The sequence below is a fragment of the Fusarium venenatum genome (genome assembly GCF_020744135.1).
Source record: "Fusarium venenatum strain MPI-CAGE-CH-0201 chromosome Unknown EDB82scaffold_3, whole genome shotgun sequence".
Classification (NCBI taxonomy): domain Eukaryota; kingdom Fungi; phylum Ascomycota; class Sordariomycetes; order Hypocreales; family Nectriaceae; genus Fusarium; species Fusarium venenatum.
In genome coordinates this window covers 883710-903711 of record NW_027072131.1, presented here as the reverse complement: position 1 = coordinate 903711, position 20002 = coordinate 883710, and the positions used below count along the sequence as shown (strand labels likewise).

Sequence of the window (20002 nt, the reverse complement as noted above, 5' to 3'; positions counted from 1 at the left end):
TTTTCCCACCATCTTTTGGGGATACTTTGATCTTGTGATGAAGATGATATTTCCCTCACGTCTTGTTCTCAACTTAATAGACTTGACAATTCTCTAACTATAAATATTACTATCCTGTATACCTAGGTAGTCACTAAAGTACCTTCTGCAGACAAAAGGGTACAGACGAAAAAATAAAGAACCCCGCCATCACCGGAATTGATTGACCTCCATACTAGGTCTACCCACTCAACAACCCAACCCCCCGCCAATTCCTCTCCATCCCAGCTGACCTCCTCTACTTCTACCTCTCTGCCTTTTTTTTGTCTCACTTTATATCTACTAATTTACCTATCAGCTGTCTTAACCTTTGAGCCACAATCCTCACTACGACCACGGCATAGACCAGCGACGGCCGCTAAAAATCGCCCATTATGTCCTTCTCCAGTATCCTCACCTACTTCGCCCTTGGCTACGCTGCCTTGATCGTCTTCTTCTACGCCATGTCCCTCGTCGTTCCTCAAGCCGCCTTCGCAGCTCGTGCTCTCGCCTCCTACGTCTCTCTCCTCATCGTCGCAGCCTACGGTGTCTTTGCCTCCATCTTCCTCACCCTCATCGGCAAACAGGGCATCGCGCAATGGGCTGTCGGTCGTTCCTTTCACTACCTCATGCTCTACACCACCGGTGTTGAGTTCGTCATTGAGGACCCGGACAATGTTCTCGGAACCACGCGCCCTGCTGTCTTTGTCGGCAACCACCAGACCGAGCTCGATGTTCTCATGCTGGGAAGAATGTTCCCCAAGTACTGTAGTGTTACCGCCAAGGCTTCGCTCAAGAAGGTCCCTTTCCTGGGCCAGTTCATGTCTCTGAGCGGTTCTATTTTCATCGATCGTAAGAACAGCAAGGATGCTCGCGATGCTATGAAGGGTGCCGCCAGCGAGATCCAGTCCAAGCGACAGAGTGTCTACATGTTCCCTGAGGGTACTCGAAGCTACGCCAAGGAGCCCATGCTACTTCCGTTCAAGAAGGGAGCTTTCCACCTTGCTGTTGAGGCCGGCGTGCCTATTGTGCCTTGCGTAGTCGCAAACTACAGCCATATTCTCTACCCCAAGACCTTTACTTTCAACGCCGGAAAGATCCCAGTTAAGGGTATGTATACCCCATGTCCACGTCGAATCTGTCCAAAATTCTAACAATGTACAGTCCTCAAGCCCATCCCTACAAAGGGTCTCACCGCCGCCGACGTCGAAGAGCTCACCCGCACAACGCGCGAACTCATGCTCAACGAACTCGTTACTGTGACAGCAAAGGCCCGTGGCCAACCCATGGCCGTGCCAGCTTCGCTTAGCGACTCAACAACTGGCAAGAGCTCCGCCATTGACACCAATGGGTCAGCGCAATAAACGCACATTGGAAGAATCAAAGACAGTAAAAAGAAAAACCCAGAAGAAAAGGAGGAATACGGACTGTGTGTGTTTTTAGGAGAGGAGTTTGCTAAACGGGGAGTCGCATCGAATGCAAAGACTTGAGACAGCCTTTTGATACCCCCATAGACGCATTAGGCGGCTTGTGCTCGATTTGGGCTTGAGAGCCGAACTGCTTTTGTTTATCGTTTCTTTTTATCATTACTTGCTTATGGATTATCTCCGTGTACATATGCATATGGCCATTTACCAAGTGTCACCATTTCGGAATCATAAAAGAGAATTTGCTCGATTGCAATATACGTACACATCTCGTGTTTCATCTGGTATCATCTATCATATCTTCTCAAAACCGGAGGCCCAAAAACGACATGCAACTCCAAGATCGCCGAAACTGCCATATCTCGCCATGCTTCCGTGAACCCATTACAAGAATATACCGCTACCATATGAATAAAGACCCACAAGGAAAAAGCCGCCCGAACTTTTGAAGACAACAATGCTCAAACAAGCCTACTCACTAAGTGCTTGCAGTGCTTGTGTCAATGACACTACCCTCAGACTGCGACCTCTCTTGAGAGAAGTTGAAGTGTTGGTGACAGTAGGGTTCAGATCATCCCGCCAGAATCGGAAAACACGCTTGAGATCCCGAGGAATGCCCTCAAGTACAACAGTCGAGATGGGAACGAAAGGACGATCCTCCATACCTGCAGCAAGAATGGCATATTCTTGAGCAAAGTCGAGAGCATTGCGGAAGGATGCATATTGGGATTGGGCACGAGCGCCAACAATGATGTACATCTCGAAGAAAGCGTCAAGAACATAGATATGCTCAGGGGAGAGGTCGTATTGGTTGAAAGGCGCAATCTCAAAGACCTGCTGTCGTGTCTCTGCATCTGAGCAGAAAAGTCTGCTGCAGTACTTGGAGTAGTTGGGCTTGAGTCTCCAATGATCGGCTGAGTGAGGCTTTGATCTTCCTTCAAATAGACTCCAGAATGACTCGGGTTCATCGCCATCATCGATCTCGATCAGCTCTCCAGTAAGAGTGAGCTCGATAGCAACAAGCTTGGCGGCGCTCAACTCTGTCACATCGCATCCTCGCCCCTTCCAGATGTAGGCCTTACCCTTACTGGTGATAACGTAGACGAATCCTGCGCATAGACTTGCTGTGGTCAAGTCGCACTCATCAAAAGCGACCTGACCCTGATAACGCCGGCCGCAGAGCATGTTGGGTGCTAGTGAATCGTATTTGTTGCTGGAGCCCCTTCTTATCAACATGACACCACCGAGAGCTTGCAGAAACTCGGTTGTTTCCTTGCCCTGATGCATCTTGACTACCTTGCCGCCCAACGCCTTGGCTTCCTTTTGAACAAAGAGAAGCGCATCGTCGGCTGCAGACTCTGGTACTTGATCGCCAATCCAGAAGTAGATTTCCAATCGCTTCCATCCAGCTTCGTTTGTGAAGCTATGGGGAGCAATGTACATCTCTCGTTCAAACAGTGTCCGCTCGTAGTGAGACGCCACCGGGGACTTCTTGCCCTCCGCTGAGATTTGGAAAACCTGGAAACTGAGGCTCTGAAGCTTTATTGGTCCTGTTGGAGGTCGGTTCATCAAAAGCTCTGCAGCATCCACCTTGTACTCAGCCTTGGGAGGCTTTGGCCCAAAGAAGTCCGTCAGCAAGCTCGCAACATCGTTGCCCTGGCTAGGGGTTTTCGGTGGGGCGGAGGGTGTTTGCTGGGCCTTTGGGGTTTGGGGCGCCTGGGGAGTCTCAGGCTCTTTGCTTGGAGGTGTAGGCAGGGGACGAGTAGCCACTCGAGACGGTGTCTTGTTGACTTGTAAAGGTGAAGAGTGTTCAGACTGAGGAAGAGGACGAGGGGATGCTTTAGGTGGAGGTGTCCGGAGAACAGCGGGCTCCGATCTTTCCAATGAAGGCTTTGTAGATAGTGAAGGGGCTGGGGCTGCGCCGCCAAACATGGCTCTAGCATTCTTTATAGATACGACTGGGTCACTGTCGACTTTTGTCGGGGACGATGGCTCAGGGTCTGGCAGTTGACGCTGAAACATTTTGACTGGAGACCGAGAACCTGTACGTTGATGAGTCAATCGCACAGGTTCTTTAGCAGGCTCTGGCGCATCGTTTGAGCGATCAAGGAATCGAGACATGCGGTTGGTGTCCAGCTTCTTGGGTGAGCCGGGCTGTGAACCAGCGTCGCCAGTCTTTTGAATTCTCAACGGTGAAGGAACGTCATGTGGTGTAACTTCAGCCTTGGAGAAACGCTTAGAGGAAAACGAGGTTCGGTCTTCACGAGTGGGAGGTCTCCGGGGCTCGTTATCTTGAGGCTCAGCGGCGGGTTTGGTGAGGACGGGCTTTCTTTGGATAGCAGCTTTCGCGGCGACCTGTTGTTGGATCGAAAAAGGAGCGGGGGTAGACTCGGCTTTTTCGGCAGGGGCAACGGTTTGTTCCAGGGGCTTCTCCTTGGCAGGTTCGATAGGTTTCGGTGCGGGAACGGGTTTTTCCTGTGCAGGCTTTTGTTCAGTTGAAGCTCCGGAGACAGCTGAGGGGGCAGCTTTGGTTGGCGCCTTTCTCCTAGGACCTCGAGCTCGACCCTTAGTCATATGTGTCAGTTGCGGCCCGGGAGCGGAGGGTTCTGTAACCATTGCGCTGGCAGACCCCTTGGATTCGGATTCCTCAGGGGCCTTGCCCCCGTTGGTAGCCATAGGAGGCGGTCCTCGTGCGAGCATACCAGCGAGGGCCGGGTTGAACCGTCCAGCGAGCTTACCTCCTATACCTCCTTGCAGTCTACCGGGTGAGCTCGTTTCCTTGTTTAGGCCTGGTAAACCTCTCGGTGCCTCCGGTTTCGCTTTAGAATCGGTAACTACTCGCTTTAGACCCTCGTCAGCGGGTTCTGGGGCTGGTTTAGGAGCAGACTTGGGCGTGGAAAAGGTCTGGCTGTGCATCCTTTTGGGACCTGGTGTCGGCTTGGGCGAATCTGGCTTACTCGATGCAAGTGTTGACTTGACGTCAGCCACGGACTTTCTCCTTGCCATTTCAGCTCTCTTAGCAAGTCCTTCTGGAAGTGGGGAATCGTTCGTGGGGGTGTTGCTCCGTGAGATGCCTTTGCCTTCGGCCTGGACTTTCTTAAAGTCGTCCTTCTTCTTCAAAATGGCATCCTTGAATTCGTCCACTCTCTCTGTCTTTTGCGGGCCTCCAGTTTGGTTCAGGGAAGCCTTGCCTCGGAGGATATTATCCTTCAACGCGTCAGGAGCCACGTAGTTTTGGGTCTTGGTCCTACGGAGAGTACCAAAAACGTTCTTGAACTCAGGCTCTTGAGTCTTGGGCGTATCTGAGCCAGTTGGCCTGGGTCTCAAAGACTTGCGGAAATCTATCTTGTTGGGTGCCTCCGGCTTATTCGTGGGCAAAGTTGAAGCAGGTTTCGCCTCTTTGGGGCTTGTCGTCTCCTCCTTAGTGGGTTCCGGTGCCTTCTTCTCTTGTTCAGTAAGCTCTGGATCAGGGACAGGCTCAGAGTCAGACTGTGTGATCTTGGCCTCAATGGGAGTCTCAGGTTCGAGCTTAGGCGCGCTCTTAGGGAATCCCAAGCTGCCATGCATGCTAAGAGGTCGGTTTCCGCCAGGAGGGGGAGAGTATATACCGCCAAGGCCAGTCGTATTGGTCTTTGTTGCTGTTCCCATTGGAGTAGATCTCATAAGTCCTCCGATGCTAACTTGGTGCTTGTGAGAAATTGAACCTGGGCGAGGCCGGGTGGTTCCCTCAGGAAGACCTCCCTTGTTCTTATTAAGCTCGGCCATCCATGCTGGTTGCGATGAACTAGACTTATGATGGGACTTGTTTGGAGACTCGGGAGGCTTGTTCAAGGCACTCTCGAGCCAGCTTGACTTTGTCGGACTCCACCTTCGGGGATCCATTGTTTTGGTTGGACTGAGAGGCAAGGCAGAGTCACCCAAAGCGGTGTCCACGGTAGGGGCAGGAGCAGGCGCAGGAGCAGGAGCAGGAGCAGGAGCCTTTGGTGTGACCTCGTTATCAGACTCTCCGTGTCGTGATGTTGGTCGGCTTGAGCCTGGCGTTGTCGCTCCAGGTCCTGATCTGCTCTGTGGGCGAGTATTCAAGGACAAACCAGCACCTTGGCTCGATTGAATCGAATTGGCACGGTTGAGGCTTGGAGGGCTAGTAACACTCCATCGCTTGACGCTGTCTGATCTCTTCATCATAGCACTCTGGACAAAGCCGCCCATGCCCTTCGTAGGTGAGCTGGATCGCGAATTGGACCGAGTGGGAGACAAACGGCCTGGAGAGGCGTTTGAAAGACGGCCATCCAGAGACTTGTCTTCCCCAGCATCAAAAGCAGGAGGGTTGAGAGATGGAGGATTTGCCAGCTTCATTTTAGTGGGCGTAGCAGGTTCCTCGGCGGGTTTTTCGAGAGGTTTCTCAATAGGCTTTTCAACGGGCGGGCTTGGCTTTACTTGTTCATCAGTCATGCCCGGCAATTGTGCCTTGACTGAGGCCATATCTAGGCGGTCTGTATCCTCAACCTGGTTCTTTCGGTAAGCAGCCGAGCTTGCCCCTCGGTCCGCCGTTTGGCGGAACCACGAAGGGTCCTTGGAACCCAGAGACTGGGCAATCTGATCCTTCGAGAAGGTCTCTTCGGTGGCTGACGCAGGAGCAGGTGTGGAATCATGCGACCCGATAAATGACCGTTGGGTCGCATTTTGGGTTGCGAGCATGCTTAGAGGGCGGGTAGAGCCGCTACGGGAGTTAGGCCTTCGCTGCCACGACAGTGTAGAGTAACGGGTGGGTGGTGTGGTCGCAGATTTGGTGTCGACGTCAGAGGGAGCTTCGTTCTCCTTGGTCGGTGAAGAACTCAGATCCATTGAAGTGTCGGCTTTCGCCTCAGATTCTGACAATCGTGAGGCACTCTCGTCCCTTTGGAATCTTGGGGAATCGAGCTTCAATGCCTCAGTGAGGTGGATACTACGTCGACTCGAACGTGGTGAGGGAGTATTTGCAGGAGATGACTTTTGTGGTGAGATGGATCGAGCACGTTCTGCAATGTCAGATGGTGGTTAGCAAAAGGACACCATCAGCGTTTGATTTCGGCTGTCAACAATGTTCACAGAGCCAAGTTAAAACCATGGGGATGAGTAAATAGCAGTAGAAAAATGGAAAGTAAACAATGGGTGTACGACGGGAACCAGTTGGCCCGACAAATAGTAAAGGGAGCTCCATCAATGCAACCAGCAAAAGCCTCCCAAGAGGAAAGGAAAGCCAAGCGGCCGCATTAGAAGGCTAAGCTCTCTGTTATTTCGTCCGATTATTTTTGTTCTCACCTTCTCGGCGAGCTTGTCTTTCTCGCTTTGCAGCCAAGTAATCTTCGAGCTCACGAGCTCTCACTTCGTCTTCTTCGATCTGCTGACCGCGCAGGCGCTCGACCTGCTCGAGAAATTGGGAGACTTCGTCGGACATGGCTCTGGGTCCTTTGGGACATGACACGGAAGGGAGTGGATGTTCTAAGAGTCTGGCGTCGGAGAAAGGGAGGGGCAATTTTGGAGAACGGGCGCGAGCAAATGCAGTGCAATCTCACGAGCAAGGTTGCAGTGAGTATTATAGAATGTTTTTGTTTATCCTCCCAGAAGCCGAGCTAGCTTGGAGATGCTGTGCTTGTGCTTGGTGGTGGGAAGTTGACGACAGGATGGAAACTGGGTCCGAGTCTGGATCAGGTCCAGGACAAGGATGGTATCATAACTGTATGCGGTGGAAATTTCATGAGCTATGTTTGACATCTGATTGGTTCATGGCCGCCTTCGGGTATGAAGCCCACTGTAAGAGAGGAATTCAAGCAATGCTGTAGTCCCTGTACCATAAGTCTCGGAGGGGGCTCGCTCCCGCTACCAGACCAGGTTAACCGCTAAGGTCAGGACGATTTGTGCCTGACCTAGTCTAAACAAATGGATGCAACCAGCAACAGAGACAAATGTTTTAAGCCTGCTGCTGCATATGAAGCTCGATCTCATGCAAAATGTGCATGAACTAGGACTATCATCTTGCTTGCATCATGCAGACTCTGATCGATACTAGGTTCGATTTAATTCAAAAGTCTCTAACGTAGATAGGTAGGAGCCTCACAAGTTGTCCGTATCCATTGTGCGCCATAAACAAAAACGTCATCTTTTGTTTACTTTCCCCCACGACGATCCACCACAACAACAAACCCATGCCAAACCATGATTTGAATTCGTTGAAACCTTGTCACAACCAGTTTCGTATTATACGTAGTTTATGCCTCAAACCATGTTCAGGTCCTTAGCTCATATAAGGTAGCCCAACAGATCGTAGGAATACCACCTTGTCAGTAAAGACAAAAACTGCATGCGGCACCTAACGATGCTCTCCCGCCCATCATACTCGTCCGGCTTGTTCCCTGCTTCTTAACTGGAGCTAGTTGGACGTCGTTCGCAACTCTTGTCTTGTCTAGTTGTCGGTAGAGTGCTACTGCGGGACGTTGCCCGGCGTAACGAGTCTATTTCATTGGGTTTCAAGTTTCGATGTTTGACGAGCTGCCTTATTTATGCATGTCCATATTCCACACTTTGCGGCTGACTACATACACATGTGATTTGTACTCAGCTTGCTGATGTTTGCTTTTGTCAAGGTCCTTTTGTTGAGGGCAAGGACTTATAGAGTTTAGTTCAACATTGTCTGTTCAGTAAAGGAATAAGCGCTTCTTCGCTTCCTCCACCACCCATGATAGTCCCTCCTTGAGATTACTTCCAGTCATTGCGCTACACGGGAGAATCTTCCAGCGATGTGTTCGTATCGATTCCAGTTGCAGTTCCTAAAATCCACAGTGTAAGCTTGTTGTTCTGTTGTTCTTGTTCTTGTTCTGAGACCTACCGAGAGAATCTCTGCTTCCGTCATGCATCCCTCAACATCTGTCTTGTTCGCAAATACGAGCAAGCTTGCCCCTGCAAGACGCTGTACCACTTGTCAGTAACTATCCGCCCGGTGTGGAATGGTGTCGCGCACCTCTTCCAAAAGTAGCCCTTGAAGCTCGTCTCTGCAATCTTGAATGCGTAGACGGTCTGTTGCGTCGACAACCCATATCAGCGCATCTGTCTTTTCGAAATAGTTTCTCCAGTACGATCGCAGCGTCTTCTGACCGCCCACGTCCCCTAAGAAGTCAGCACACATGAACTTTCTAACGGTCTAGGAAACACACATATGTTGAGCTTATATCTATTAGTTGTTAGCAGCGGTTCGGTATCAGAAACGGAATATCTGCATACCCTTCGTAGTCAATAGTCTTGATAATGAAACCCAGCGTTGGGCTGACAGTATTGACGTCTTCTCCCATAACCTGCTTCACAATCGTCGTCTTTCCTGCATTATCAAGTCCACTATGACAGGTCAATTGCATGTCCTATTTTGGTATAGATGGCATTCTCACAGCATCAGGATTCGCATCTCCTTGTCCTTAAGTCGCGCTTTTCGTAGAATCGACAGCATTTTGATGGCGCGATATGTTTAAAGGTGTTTGTAGGGGAGAAAATGATTCGGTCTTCACTTTTCGCTACTTTTGGTCACAAATTCCAGTCTGATAGGTTTCTGTCACATCGGTGTACTATCAATGTCGTTAAAATCAAATGCCTGCGGCTTTCTCAATCCACGTGATTGGTGCTCATTTAAACATCCTCTTCTACTTCACAAAGTTCAAGTTCCATGGCCACAATGTCAGCTTGTATTTCAGGCGTACTAAACAAGATGATTACTTGCTCGTCTTATCGCATTTACACTTGCGCATTCCATTGGCTAATCCCAGATTCGAAAACACAACCCAAACCAAACCAATGAGCAAAGTACCATGACAAGTAAAGGCTCGATTCCTCAACCATTCATACATTCCTGGACACCATCACATATCATCCGGAAGTTCGTCAATCTCGATTGTTGTGCGGACTTCCAGCTCCCACACATTCAGATTCTTCCAGACACCTGGTTCATTTCCATGTTTGACAGCGTCTGTGAATTTGGCCACGAGCTCGAAATCAAACTTGTTCAAAAGACGCTGAATTTTCTCAACCTCGGGATCATGCTTTCCAACAGAAAAAAACTCGACATAGACTTTGTTGTACTTTCGGAGGTTGTGTGCAGATACATACTCGTAAATCTGCCGAGATTCCGCGCAATTCCATGTATAGTCAACTTCGCTGCGGTGATAGATGTGCACGCATGACAAGATCTTGTCGAGGAGGGCCGTGCCAACAAGTTTCTTGCGGTGTTGCGGATGGACAACCACGGTAATGTTGCCCGAGAAGCGGGAACCGCGAAAAGTGCTGTCCAGAAAACCCTGATGGACATCGTTGATGACAGCAAACCCGAGAACGGTTGGCTTTGATGTTCCGCGGGACTGCTTGAACTTGAGGAATTCCTGATATTCTTCTTCTTCGGCCTTGGACCAGTTGCTACGGTCGGGGATCTTCGCTGGTGCAGGGATGGCAACAATGAATGGCCGATGCTTTTGAAGGCATGCGGTGTGAAGAGTTCGAATCAGATTGCGGTCAATCTTGGGAAGATACACTTGGGAGTTCTGTCCCTGCTCGCGTTCCAAGTTTATGATGTCTGCAATGGCCTGGAAGTCTTGAGCCTCTGCCGGTCGGAGGGTGCAGGCAGCATCAGGGACCTTGTCCTCTTCAAAAGTCATATTCGCATACTTTTCTTCTTGTTCTCTCTGTACAACCTCTTTCTTCACCTGCTCTCGGCGAACAATCTCTCTCGCAATGCGCTCCTCCGAACTGAGTTGCATTCGGCGCCAGTCAAGATTCGCCTGGCTATCCTTTTGCAATTTGATGTATCGAACTGGATCAATAAGCTCGCCAGTCGCAGGGTCAATATCGCAATCGTCGATGCGAGAGTCTCGGTTCTCAGTCAAAGGGATGATAGGGTAATCCTCCTGACCACAATTCCAATTATCAATGGCTGTTGCTGAGAAGATTCGAGCGTTAGGACCGACTTCGTCAACATGATCCTGGGTTGTCCTGCCTAGGCCCCATGCCTCTTCGGCAGTGATTGGCTGATTCTCCTTATCATCAAGCGATACAGGGCAATGACTTAGGGCCAGAGAGACATTGCTGAAGGAGGGTCGTCGAATCACTACTGACGTAGATCCAAGAGCTTCGATGACATGAAGTGGTGCTGGCAAAGGTGCACCCTGCACATCAGTTGACACACTTGAAGGCGCCATTGACTTTGGAGAGTTCCAAGTGCCTCTAGAGCTCTTTTCAAAATCGTCTTCCTCTTGAGAGCCCACTCTTACAGATGGGCGTTGAGAAGGTGCTTGCGAGTGATGAGGAGGCGCCGTCTCGACAGGCCCTTGTTTCTGAGGTACATAAACTAACTCCAGGCTTGTTTGCTGATGCTGAGTATCAGTTGTTTTCGAAGGTGCTCGCTGATGAGGAAGGAAATCCATAGATTGTCCGGATGCTTGTCGAACTTTGTTGAGTCGACTTTTCAAAACATCACTAGGGAATAGCTGTTGGCGAGCTGTAGTATTTTCACCGAGAGCGTCCCTAATTCCCTTGAGTCGCATGAGTGACTTTGTGAGGTTGGACGAGGGGGTGTTCTCCTTCGCAGCACCGCTTGAGCTGCCGGGCGCCCGCGACATGATTCCGTGAAGCGCACTGTATTACGTTAGGGCATGAAAAATAGGGGAGGTCTCAAAACTCCAAGACGAACCTGCGGATGGGCCGTGTTGGCGAGTTACACTCCATGTAGACGGAAATTGGCAGAACAAGTAGATGATAACGGGATCAGGCAGATGAGAGTAAAGGAAAAAGAAAACAACACTTCCCTGTGCACAACAGAGAAGACAGCCAAAGTGCTTAGTCTGTTGTGTGGATGTGGAAGGGTATGCACAGGTTTGGTGTTGAGTTTACTGTGCAAGTCACAGATAGTGAAGGCTCGCTTGCCGGTTGCCGTGTGAATTATTAGGCAGACAGGTAACAAAAGCCTTGTGTTGCGGGCAGTGAATCACGCAGCCCTGGGCAGATGCCGGAAAGGAAAGAAAGGGGTAAAAGGACGGTTAATACTCCTCCTGCCTGCACCTGCCACCCGTCAGGCAATGGCAGCTTCTTTATGCCCAAGTTAACTTTAATTCTTCCATTCGTAAAAACGTATAGCTAATAGATCTGCATATAATAGATATCATAAAATCCAAAAGGAGAGCCCTACAGCTTTACTAAACTTGACAAGGTCATATTATATCTGTACTGTTGCACTTCCAGGGCACACTATTAAGCCACTTCTCTTCTCACCAAGATGCAAATTATCCCCACTCATAAGAAGTAAAGCAAGACTTTTATTCGTGGTCTAATATATATTAATCACGGTAGAGTGCATATCTAGGTCATAAGTGAAGTCGGATACTCAGCTCGTACCATTTTGATTGTTCGACTTTTCAGAGGCAGGCTACTTATTCATCACGGAGAACTGCAAGATAAAACAAAGAATCGAAAATGACAAAGCAAATTCAAGTGACAAAGGAAATTGTTTTGCAAGGCTCTGCTGTGTCCTCTCAAATGTGTTCCCAGGGTATATCCAACTAAACAATGTTGCGGTCTAATCAAACGCAAACTCCATGTATCCAAGGAACACTCAACCACTACTCTTCGTCTTGGTACTCCCGGATCAAACGCTGTCTATCCTCCTGCAACTCATCCCAGATGTTCTTGTCTCGCTGGTCACGAGCCGATCGGTGTGACTGTTCCATAGAAGCTCTGCTTTGTCCGCCGTTCGAAGGATTACGAGAGTCTCGCAATCGGCTCTTCGGGGGAACGGGCGGCGGCGCCACATTTTTCTGAGAACGTCGAAAGCCGGGATGATCAGAGTATACGCTTGAAGCTGCAGCAACCGAGGTTATATCTGCGTCCCGTTGAGTTTGTGCTTGTGTTGATGGTGCTTCACGGATTTCAGACCCCGGACTGAGACCCCATTTTTGACAAAACTCGAGATGTGCTCGGTTATCAGCAAAAGTGGTAAGAAGAGACTCGCTGTCGCTCCCCGTGTTTGGCGCGGCAGTGTGCCGGCGTGTAGATCCGCCTGCAATCGCATACTGTGGGGGAGAGAACACTGAGACATCCTCCCAGATTGATTCCGCAGCATCATCACCAGAATTACTGTGAGGCGGTGTGGGCACCCCATGCTTTCTGGCCAAGTTGAGCGGTGCCGGAATAGCACTCGAATTGCTGAAAGTAGAGGTTGTGTCGCTTTCGAGCTTTGACTCGACATCTCTCCACTGGCGGTCACCTACCGGCACTTGCATTGCATCCTGTACATAGTCATGAACGGCAGGGTGCATGTCATTCTCGAAAATCTCCCGCCGCTTGGCTTTTGTCAAACCTTGCCTCTGCATCTGACAGTCCAAGTAAATCGACGCTTGGTAGGTTTCGTCGTTGTCCATCCATTGTTGCTCGTCGTCATCAAAATGACTACTATGGCGTGGGGATCTACTGTCGTAACTGTCCTCCGTGGTGTAGCTCTGCCGGGAGTCTCGTCCTTGGGGACTGTGGACATCTACTTGGTATGCTTTCGATTCTCGAGGACGACTTGGCCTTGGCGGTACTCCTGTTTGATAAGAACGCTGGCGGCGCTCCCTCTTCCAAGCATCGATAACCGCATCCAGTTTGTCAAGTTCCTCGCTGATTTGGATACTGTCTGTCATAGTGGCCCTGCGAACTTCAGCGTTGAAGTGCGAAATCCAGGACTCCACCACTCGAAGCAATCTGGGCATGGGACGGCGTTGGTCAACATGGCGTTCACGTCGCCCGATCATGGAAGCTCGCAGGTAGGCCAGCGCGTGAGGTCTGCCTCCGATAGCCGCCATGATACAGGCTTCGCATTTGCTCCGGACTTTATTCTGGGTTGTCGAAACGCGTTCATAACTAAAGGCGGCGTTGAAAGCATCTCGACTCATCCAGAGTCCAGTCATGGCGTCGATGCGGTCGAGCCAATGGGTAAGAAGAGTAGGGAGAGTGTTGCGTCGACGCCATTCACGATAGCGGTGAATACGTACAGTACACTCAGCCGTGATGAGACCCATCAAACGTCGGATCAGTTTGGGATCGAGGTCGCGATGGAAATCACAAAGGCAAGCTGTTGGTCTTCCATCGTTTACATGTCTGGGCGTGAGGCTCATGTTCTCCAATCCGGATGACAAACGTTTCCAAATGTTCTTCGAGCGACGGTTGGACTTGTCAAGTCTGGCTACGCCGTCATATTGTGACTGTAGCCACTTTTGGTCCGGCATGACTACGTTGACGCCTGGGTCCATCCATAGCAGTTTAGTGAGTTGGTCGAGCTGATGACCTGAAATGCGACTGAGCGGAGTGTCGTCAAACTCCTCTTCGGGGTTGTGGTTTGCACGGTTGTGTGCCATGATGAAATATGTAATACGAAAATGATAAAAATGAAATGCTTGTTTAGTTGCGCTTTTTGTCGATGCAGCAAATAAAGTTTGTCTTCAGGTGTTGAAGGTTTGTATGAATACCTCCTCCACTAACTACCACCTTGAATTATATATCCGCTTGATGAGTGAACAGTCAATCGAAGCCCATCAGTTGAACAATTATTCAGCCTTTGTGAAAGACATCGCTTTGTCGGTACTTATTCGCTGTTAGCAGAGAACAGAACACTTTGTGATGTTCCACACACCTACCTATGGCACGTCGAAAACAGACCCGACATGGCCCAGGTGTGAAGCAACAGCTCAAAGACATCACATGTAGGATATTGTGAATGAATGGGCGAATCCGTCAGTCGTCGATCGTGGTGACGCATGGTTCTCGTGGAACATGTCCGATTTTATTTGTTCTGACAAAGGGAACAAGAAATAGTATGCTCGTTTGCATATTGCTTGGGCCAAGATAGGCCCATCAACGCCTCTTGTGAAATGCACATTCCTCCAGTCATAGCGTTGCGTAAGAAGATGCCAACCGCCAGTGATAACTCCCAATATAAACAGAAAAGGTAACGAGAAAACGGTGGCTGTGATACTAGAATACAAGATCAAAATTGGGCTGGTGTCACACAGTCAATGATATCCGCGCGTCGATACCTATCCCTTCATTGCAACGCCATGGAAATCCAGAACTCCTTGATCATGCTCATATGTCGTTAGTGGGGTATCAGACGTATGTCATCAACTTCGGACATATGAATTCCGTTGCTCCAGCCGTATCCTCTCCTGGCGGATCTTAGCAGCCTCAGTGCCATCATCGGGCTGGGCCATCTCTTTGAGCCAAGGATGTTGCAAAGCCTGCTTCGCGGTGATGCGGTGAGCAGGGTCATACACAAAGATTCTCTTAAGCAGATCAACAAAGTTCTTGAGGAAAGTGTTATTTCCAGGAATGATGTGCTGTTGTCTGTTAGCTTGATCCGTATAGGGCAAAAGGATGCTTACATCAAGGTGCTTCATGGCCTTGACAAACCGACGGGAGCCACGGGTTGTTTCGTTTGCAGGATAATCCAGCTTGAGGCGTTTGAAGTATCTGGTGAATGTAAGCAAGTATACGGAAGTCCGAAGTAAGAGATACTTACTTGGCAGCAGAATTGCCGCCACTTCGAGTCGACATCTTGTTTACAGCTTGGACAAGATGGGTGTCGATCCGTGATCCAACTACCGCCTCCATCATTGCCAAGTGTTCAAGATTGTCATGTGTCTGGAACAGAGCATCGCCCGTAAAGAACTCAACCAGGATGCATCCTATGCTCCAGATATCGCAGGGGAATGACCATCCCAGACCCAGGATAATCTCTGGGGCTCGGTAGTGGCGTGTAGAGACCACTGAGGAGTGGTACTCGTCTTGGAAGGTGGCAGAGCCAAAATCGATTAACCGGATCTCAGTATCGAGTAGCACACGGCGTTGCGTGGCCTGGCGGTTAACAGTGGTAGAAGAAGAAGGGATCTTGCGATTGTAGGTAAACGTTTGATAGGCGTGGTCGCAGAGCAAGATGTTCTCAGGCTTCAGATCTGTGTGGATTAGATTGAGATCGTGCAAAACTGGAAAAAGTCAGTACGGTCACTAAAACTCGTCATCACAATACTCACAGGCAACGCTGGTAAAGAGTTGTCGCGCGAAACTCTGAATCTGACTGTTGGGGAATGGAACAAAACCATTACCCTTGAGAAAGTCAAAAACACTTTGGTCCAGCAAGTCCATAACGATACAGATGTGGCCGCGGTAATCAAAACAGTCTCGCAGATGAATGCATCGGTTACGGTTCTCCTCGTCATTTCGTTTGAGGGTCTCAAGAACGCGAAGTTCAATTCTCGAGGCATCTCTGTATTTCTGGACTGATCGAATGATTTTGACAGCCACGGCCTTGTTACGTTTGCGGTCGCGGGCTTCAACAACTTTGCCAAAGGTTCCTTGGCCCAGAAGACGGACGATTTGGTCTATCAAATATTAGACAGGAAAGAGAGAGGGGACGTAACTACAACTTACATTTGTCCGTGAGTTCAGCTTCAGGGATAACAATGTAATGACCATCGTCGTCATCAACCTTGACGTTCTTGTTGTAATGTCGCTGTCAAATTGCGTCAGTATACCTTCACTTTGATTAATGTGGAGTAAAAACTCACGTCATGGATAACCTGAACATTGACCTCTCCAGCCTTCTTGGGAGGGTAGGGTGGAGGCTTGTATGTGAAGATATCTCCGAGGCCATCGACGTCGCGACGCTTGGCCTCGTTAGCCACCTGCTGGCGGGTGCGCTTTCGCTTAAGGGGAACCGCAGCCTCCTCATATTGACCATTGGAGGAGAGTGAAGTTGGGGCAGTGGTATTGACACCAGAATTGGTGCGGTCACTGCTCGAATTGGACGAGCCAGCAGGTGTTGTAATCTGCGCCGGGGTGTTGTTTTTTGATTCGAGGTATTTGATGTGGTAGCCCGAGCCCTGTACAGTGCCGGTCTCTTCGTCTCGTCTCCTCTTCTTGGCCGCCTGGCGGTTCGTGGTGTCGTTGGGCGCGATAACAGTGCTGTTTGTAATTTTTCGACTAGTATTCGCTTCAGGCTCAGGCGTATCATCAATGACTATGATTTCCTTAGGAAGCCCATTTTTGTAAAAAGTATTCCAATCGGGTTCGCGGGAGCGGCGACGCTTTCTCGAGGGCTCTGCGTGAGAAGCAGGAGCAGTCTCAGGCATGGTTGCAGTTGAATAACCCGCGTCGTGTCGCGGGCTAGGTTCCTGGGCGTGATGTGCAGAGCGAGAGGTTGACGAGTGCGTCAGGCCTATGCCATTCGATGCCGTGGAAGAGTATGCCAAAGGTGAGAGTTGGTACGGAGGAGGCAGAATGGCACTGTGAGAAGGCGAGACAGCTGAAGAAACCGGAGGAGGTAGAATATTCTGATTCGAAGCAGCCGAACGATAGTTAGCGCTGGGGTTTGGCTGATACGGCTGATGATGCGAATGCGTGTGGCCGTATGATTGCGGATAATGGTGAGGGTGGTAATGTGGAAGCGTGGCCGTGGCCGTGGTAGGTGTTGACATGATGATGGGGAAGAAGCCGAAAGCCGTCCAGGGCTCCAATACAGAAGACTCAGGTAACGATCACGAAAAACAAAATTGAGGTATATGCGAACGAGCCGTGACGGGATCCAACGGCACAGGAGACCGTGTAAATCGTCGAGTCGATTCGTACGTAAAAGTTTTGTCCAGGCTCATGTATCAAGAGTGCGTCGTAAAAGGAAAAGAGGAGGAGAAACGATGAGCGAAGAGAGGCGAGATAGAACGGGGAAGGGGACCCGGGGGCGTCCCTTCCAGGTTAGTGGTTTTGGCTTGGTGTACGATGGTTATGGTGGTGACGGGAGGTGGAGGTGCGCCCGGGAGAATTGGATGAGAGGCAGTTTTAGAGAGTGGGAAGACGGACTGGGCTGGACTGGGCTGTGATGAGATGATGGATGACCACCCAGTGAAAGTTCAGCGGTATCAGAGTGTGTTTAGGGGGATGCCTCAGTGAGTTGACACCTGAAAAGACACTGTGGGCGGGTCCTGTCGTGACCCAGTGGAGTGCAAGTTTTGTGCGGAAGCTCAGGGCTGTGTCGGCCTCGCTCAATCTTGCTTTTTGTCTCTCAGCTATCAACTGATTGTGGGGATGAAGGAAGAGGCAAGGGCAATAACAAGATGGAAAATGAGCATCGGTTGAGTGGAGTGACCTCAATCACAAATCTGCCCCAAGCTCGGTTGAAGGCGTCACGGGCATGTCTTGGAAAAAGGTGTTGGTCGTAGGTTACTGGGTGGCCGGGGAGTGCTGGGACAGACTAGAGAGTATCCATTCGGGGGTGACGTTGATTCAGATACAACATTCGCTTCTGAGTGAGTACATTCTACAAGGCGGTGGCGTCTAATGATAGCAGGTATATTGAGCGGCATCCTCCAACAGGTCCCATTTGGGTGCGGATTTGTCATTTGTCACTCAGGTTGGGGTTGTGTCCTTCGGGTTACGATTTCGGGCTCAAGACAAGGTGGAATTCGTGGAATTTACAGGTACTTGTTTGGTGTGTGGCGGCGTTACGATCCGGCATACATTGGATGGGAAGGAGGGTGATCAATTAAGGGTACCTTAGTTGGTACTATTACTATAAGAGTATCGACAAAACCAGGGTCCATGAAGGGTCGTTTTGGGGAAAATGGCCGAGTGAGCGAGGCGAGGCAAAGATAGGCACATTCAGAGTGATTAACCATAAACACTGTAGAAAACTAACATTTAAGTTTATAGTGAGCAGGTACAATTCCGATTCCATGCAAAGGTGACTAAGATCAAGGAGGTAGACAATCATGTAGGGATATCCCATATTGACATCAATCCTCTCAACGCAAGGTTTTTGAGCTGCAATATCGCTAGATGGTCCTAGGCTGTCTTACTTTTGAAAAGGTCGTTGGAAGGGCGGGCATGGACCAACTTGTGACGTGCCCAAATAGTCGCATATTACAGTGCACAGTACCCACCGCATTCGTAGTATAGAAGGATTAATAGAGCAGAAAATGCTCACCAACAAATCTCGAATAAGAGACAAAGGGTTTAGATTTTGGTACATTAATCAATACCAGAAAACTGTTTCATATCTAGTCAGTTTTACTCTCTGAAGTTTGCCTTGTTTCTGCCAATTCCAAGGCTCTTATCGTGTCATGATGGTAGGAGAGGATGACCTGAAAGGAGGGCCCGTTTCGTGACTGATGCCGCAGGTACAAAGGCACTGCTGACCCGCAGGTACACTCTTTGAATCATTTGTTTGTTTTAGTTCAGTTCTGTACGCCATGGTACATTACAGGTTTCATGATGGGAGTACCTTCCGCTCACTCCTCTTCTTTTAGACTGCTCTGCGCCAACCAAAAGAAAAAGAAAACACAATATGCCTTGACCCTCGCTCACATTGCTTTATCTTCACATGCATCCCAGAACTGACATTACTCTTCGTTTGAGTTGAGCTCAGTTCTCCAATTTAAAAGAGCTTATAAGGAATTACACGGTGGATTAAAATGTTACTCTCGCTATGCTTGCTTGATATACGTCATGAGGCCCATTCACGGGCAGGAACGCCATGCCATGGTGCTGTACCTAAGCTGAACACGACCCTACAGAAACACAAATCCACAGACTTACCGATCTCGAATTAGAACGTGAACAAACCATACCCTGTCCTTTCCGTCCATTTGGAATTTTCTATCATGCCGTCAACGGACCTTTTACATTGTGGTAAAGTCAGGAACGCATTGCAAAATATGCTTCGGCTCGCCCGTTGGTACCTCTCCACGGCTTGAAAGAAAGTTCAACTTTCATCATCTGGGCGAGTCTAGCTGGGCACTGTATCTACCACATTTCGCCCCGGGGCAGGGTGACGCCGGTAGTGGACCTTAGCCAACCCTCGACGATTTGGCGGCCCCGTGCCTTGTCGTCTTGAAGTGTTGAGTCTATACATGGTTTGTTCGTTCACGCTCTGCATATCAGATGGGCCAAATCGACGCGTACAGATAGCAACACTAACTATCAAGAGGATGCGGTTCCCCTGCTCAGTTTGTCTTGTGTTCACGACGATTACGGAAAGAATCTATCAATCCGTCAGCCGTCGCTCGTCTGAGACCCCAAACAAACAACAATGAACCCCACATTTGCAGAGACGGCACCAGTCTGTCTCGAATGGATCCGGATTTGCGGCCGTCGTTCCAGAGCTTCTCTGCACCACCCTCCAGTAACCAGTCAGTGGGCGGTCGTCTGGACTTCTACCGATCCATTCGTTCGGGCTGACTGAGAGGCTCCGTCACCTCACGATCCTCGTCCGACATTATTCGTCGCAGCATTACCCTACAGCCAAACATAAGCTTCTGTGTTGAGTGATGTTGAGTGATGCAACACAACCAAAACTTGCATTTAACCAAATCAAATGAAGCTGTCAGTGCGAACAATCCTCCATTGTTGGAAAAGCTTGGTCATCTTTGTTGTCGTTACAAGTGGAACATGAAGCTTGGTCGCCGTTATTCAAACAAACACTGCACGAATATTCGCCCATTAACCACTTAACGCATATGCCCATG

At 49.7% G+C, this 20002-nt stretch overlaps 6 protein-coding genes across 6 annotated transcripts; 1 reads left to right on the top strand and 5 right to left on the bottom strand.

The window, feature by feature from the left end:
• Positions 1 to 12: 12 nt before the first annotated feature.
• On the top strand, positions 13 to 1688 carry EDB82DRAFT_447312 (uncharacterized protein). Its single transcript, XM_025726494.2, has 2 exons — positions 13 to 1128; positions 1183 to 1688. The coding sequence occupies exons 1-2, from the start codon at positions 414 to 416 to the stop codon at positions 1380 to 1382; spliced, it is 915 nt and encodes a 304-aa protein (XP_025581055.1). The 5' UTR covers positions 13 to 413; the 3' UTR covers positions 1383 to 1688.
• Positions 1689 to 1916: 228 nt separating this feature from the next.
• On the bottom strand, positions 1917 to 7642 carry EDB82DRAFT_546426 (uncharacterized protein; the record flags this gene model as incomplete). The annotated part of the gene is made up of 3 exons (XM_025726493.2): positions 1917 to 6463; positions 6747 to 6934; positions 7596 to 7642. The coding sequence occupies 3 exons, from the start codon at positions 7640 to 7642 to the stop codon at positions 1917 to 1919; spliced, it is 4782 nt and encodes a 1593-aa protein (XP_025581054.2).
• A 477-nt stretch (positions 7643 to 8119) lies between these two features.
• On the bottom strand, positions 8120 to 8922 carry EDB82DRAFT_476805 (ADP-ribosylation factor family-domain-containing protein; the record flags this gene model as incomplete). The annotated part of the gene is made up of 6 exons (XM_065608072.1): positions 8120 to 8251; positions 8311 to 8391; positions 8443 to 8588; positions 8636 to 8652; positions 8703 to 8813; positions 8864 to 8922. The coding sequence occupies 6 exons, from the start codon at positions 8920 to 8922 to the stop codon at positions 8120 to 8122; spliced, it is 546 nt and encodes a 181-aa protein (XP_065463768.1).
• Positions 8923 to 9328: 406 nt separating this feature from the next.
• Positions 9329 to 11077, bottom strand: EDB82DRAFT_526149 (uncharacterized protein; the record flags this gene model as incomplete). The annotated part of the gene is made up of 1 exon (XM_025726491.2): positions 9329 to 11077. The coding sequence occupies one exon, from the start codon at positions 11075 to 11077 to the stop codon at positions 9329 to 9331; it is 1749 nt and encodes a 582-aa protein (XP_025581052.2).
• A 679-nt stretch (positions 11078 to 11756) lies between these two features.
• On the bottom strand, positions 11757 to 14196 carry EDB82DRAFT_207039 (uncharacterized protein). The gene has a single exon (XM_025726490.2). The coding sequence runs from the start codon at positions 13844 to 13846 to the stop codon at positions 12074 to 12076; it is 1773 nt and encodes a 590-aa protein (XP_025581051.1). The 5' UTR covers positions 13847 to 14196; the 3' UTR covers positions 11757 to 12073.
• Positions 14197 to 14427: 231 nt separating this feature from the next.
• EDB82DRAFT_557551 (kinase-like domain-containing protein) lies at positions 14428 to 16960 on the bottom strand (the record flags this gene model as incomplete). The annotated part of the gene is made up of 6 exons (XM_025726488.2): positions 14428 to 14824; positions 14870 to 14957; positions 15007 to 15469; positions 15518 to 15865; positions 15915 to 15996; positions 16052 to 16960. The coding sequence occupies 6 exons, from the start codon at positions 16958 to 16960 to the stop codon at positions 14609 to 14611; spliced, it is 2106 nt and encodes a 701-aa protein (XP_025581050.1). The 3' UTR covers positions 14428 to 14608.
• Positions 16961 to 20002: the final 3042 nt, after the last annotated feature.

Excerpts from the sequence above, each read along its gene's own strand:
- EDB82DRAFT_447312 (XM_025726494.2), top strand. The coding sequence starts at position 414 with ATGTCCTTCTCCAGTATCCTCACCTACTTCGCCCTTGGCTACGCTGCC. Across the intron at positions 1,129-1,182 it reads CGGAAAGATCCCAGTTAAGG|TCCTCAAGCCCATCCCTACA; the intron begins GTATGTATACCC and ends AACAATGTACAG.
- EDB82DRAFT_207039 (XM_025726490.2), bottom strand. The coding sequence starts at position 13,846 with ATGGCACACAACCGTGCAAACCACAACCCCGAAGAGGAGTTTGACGAC.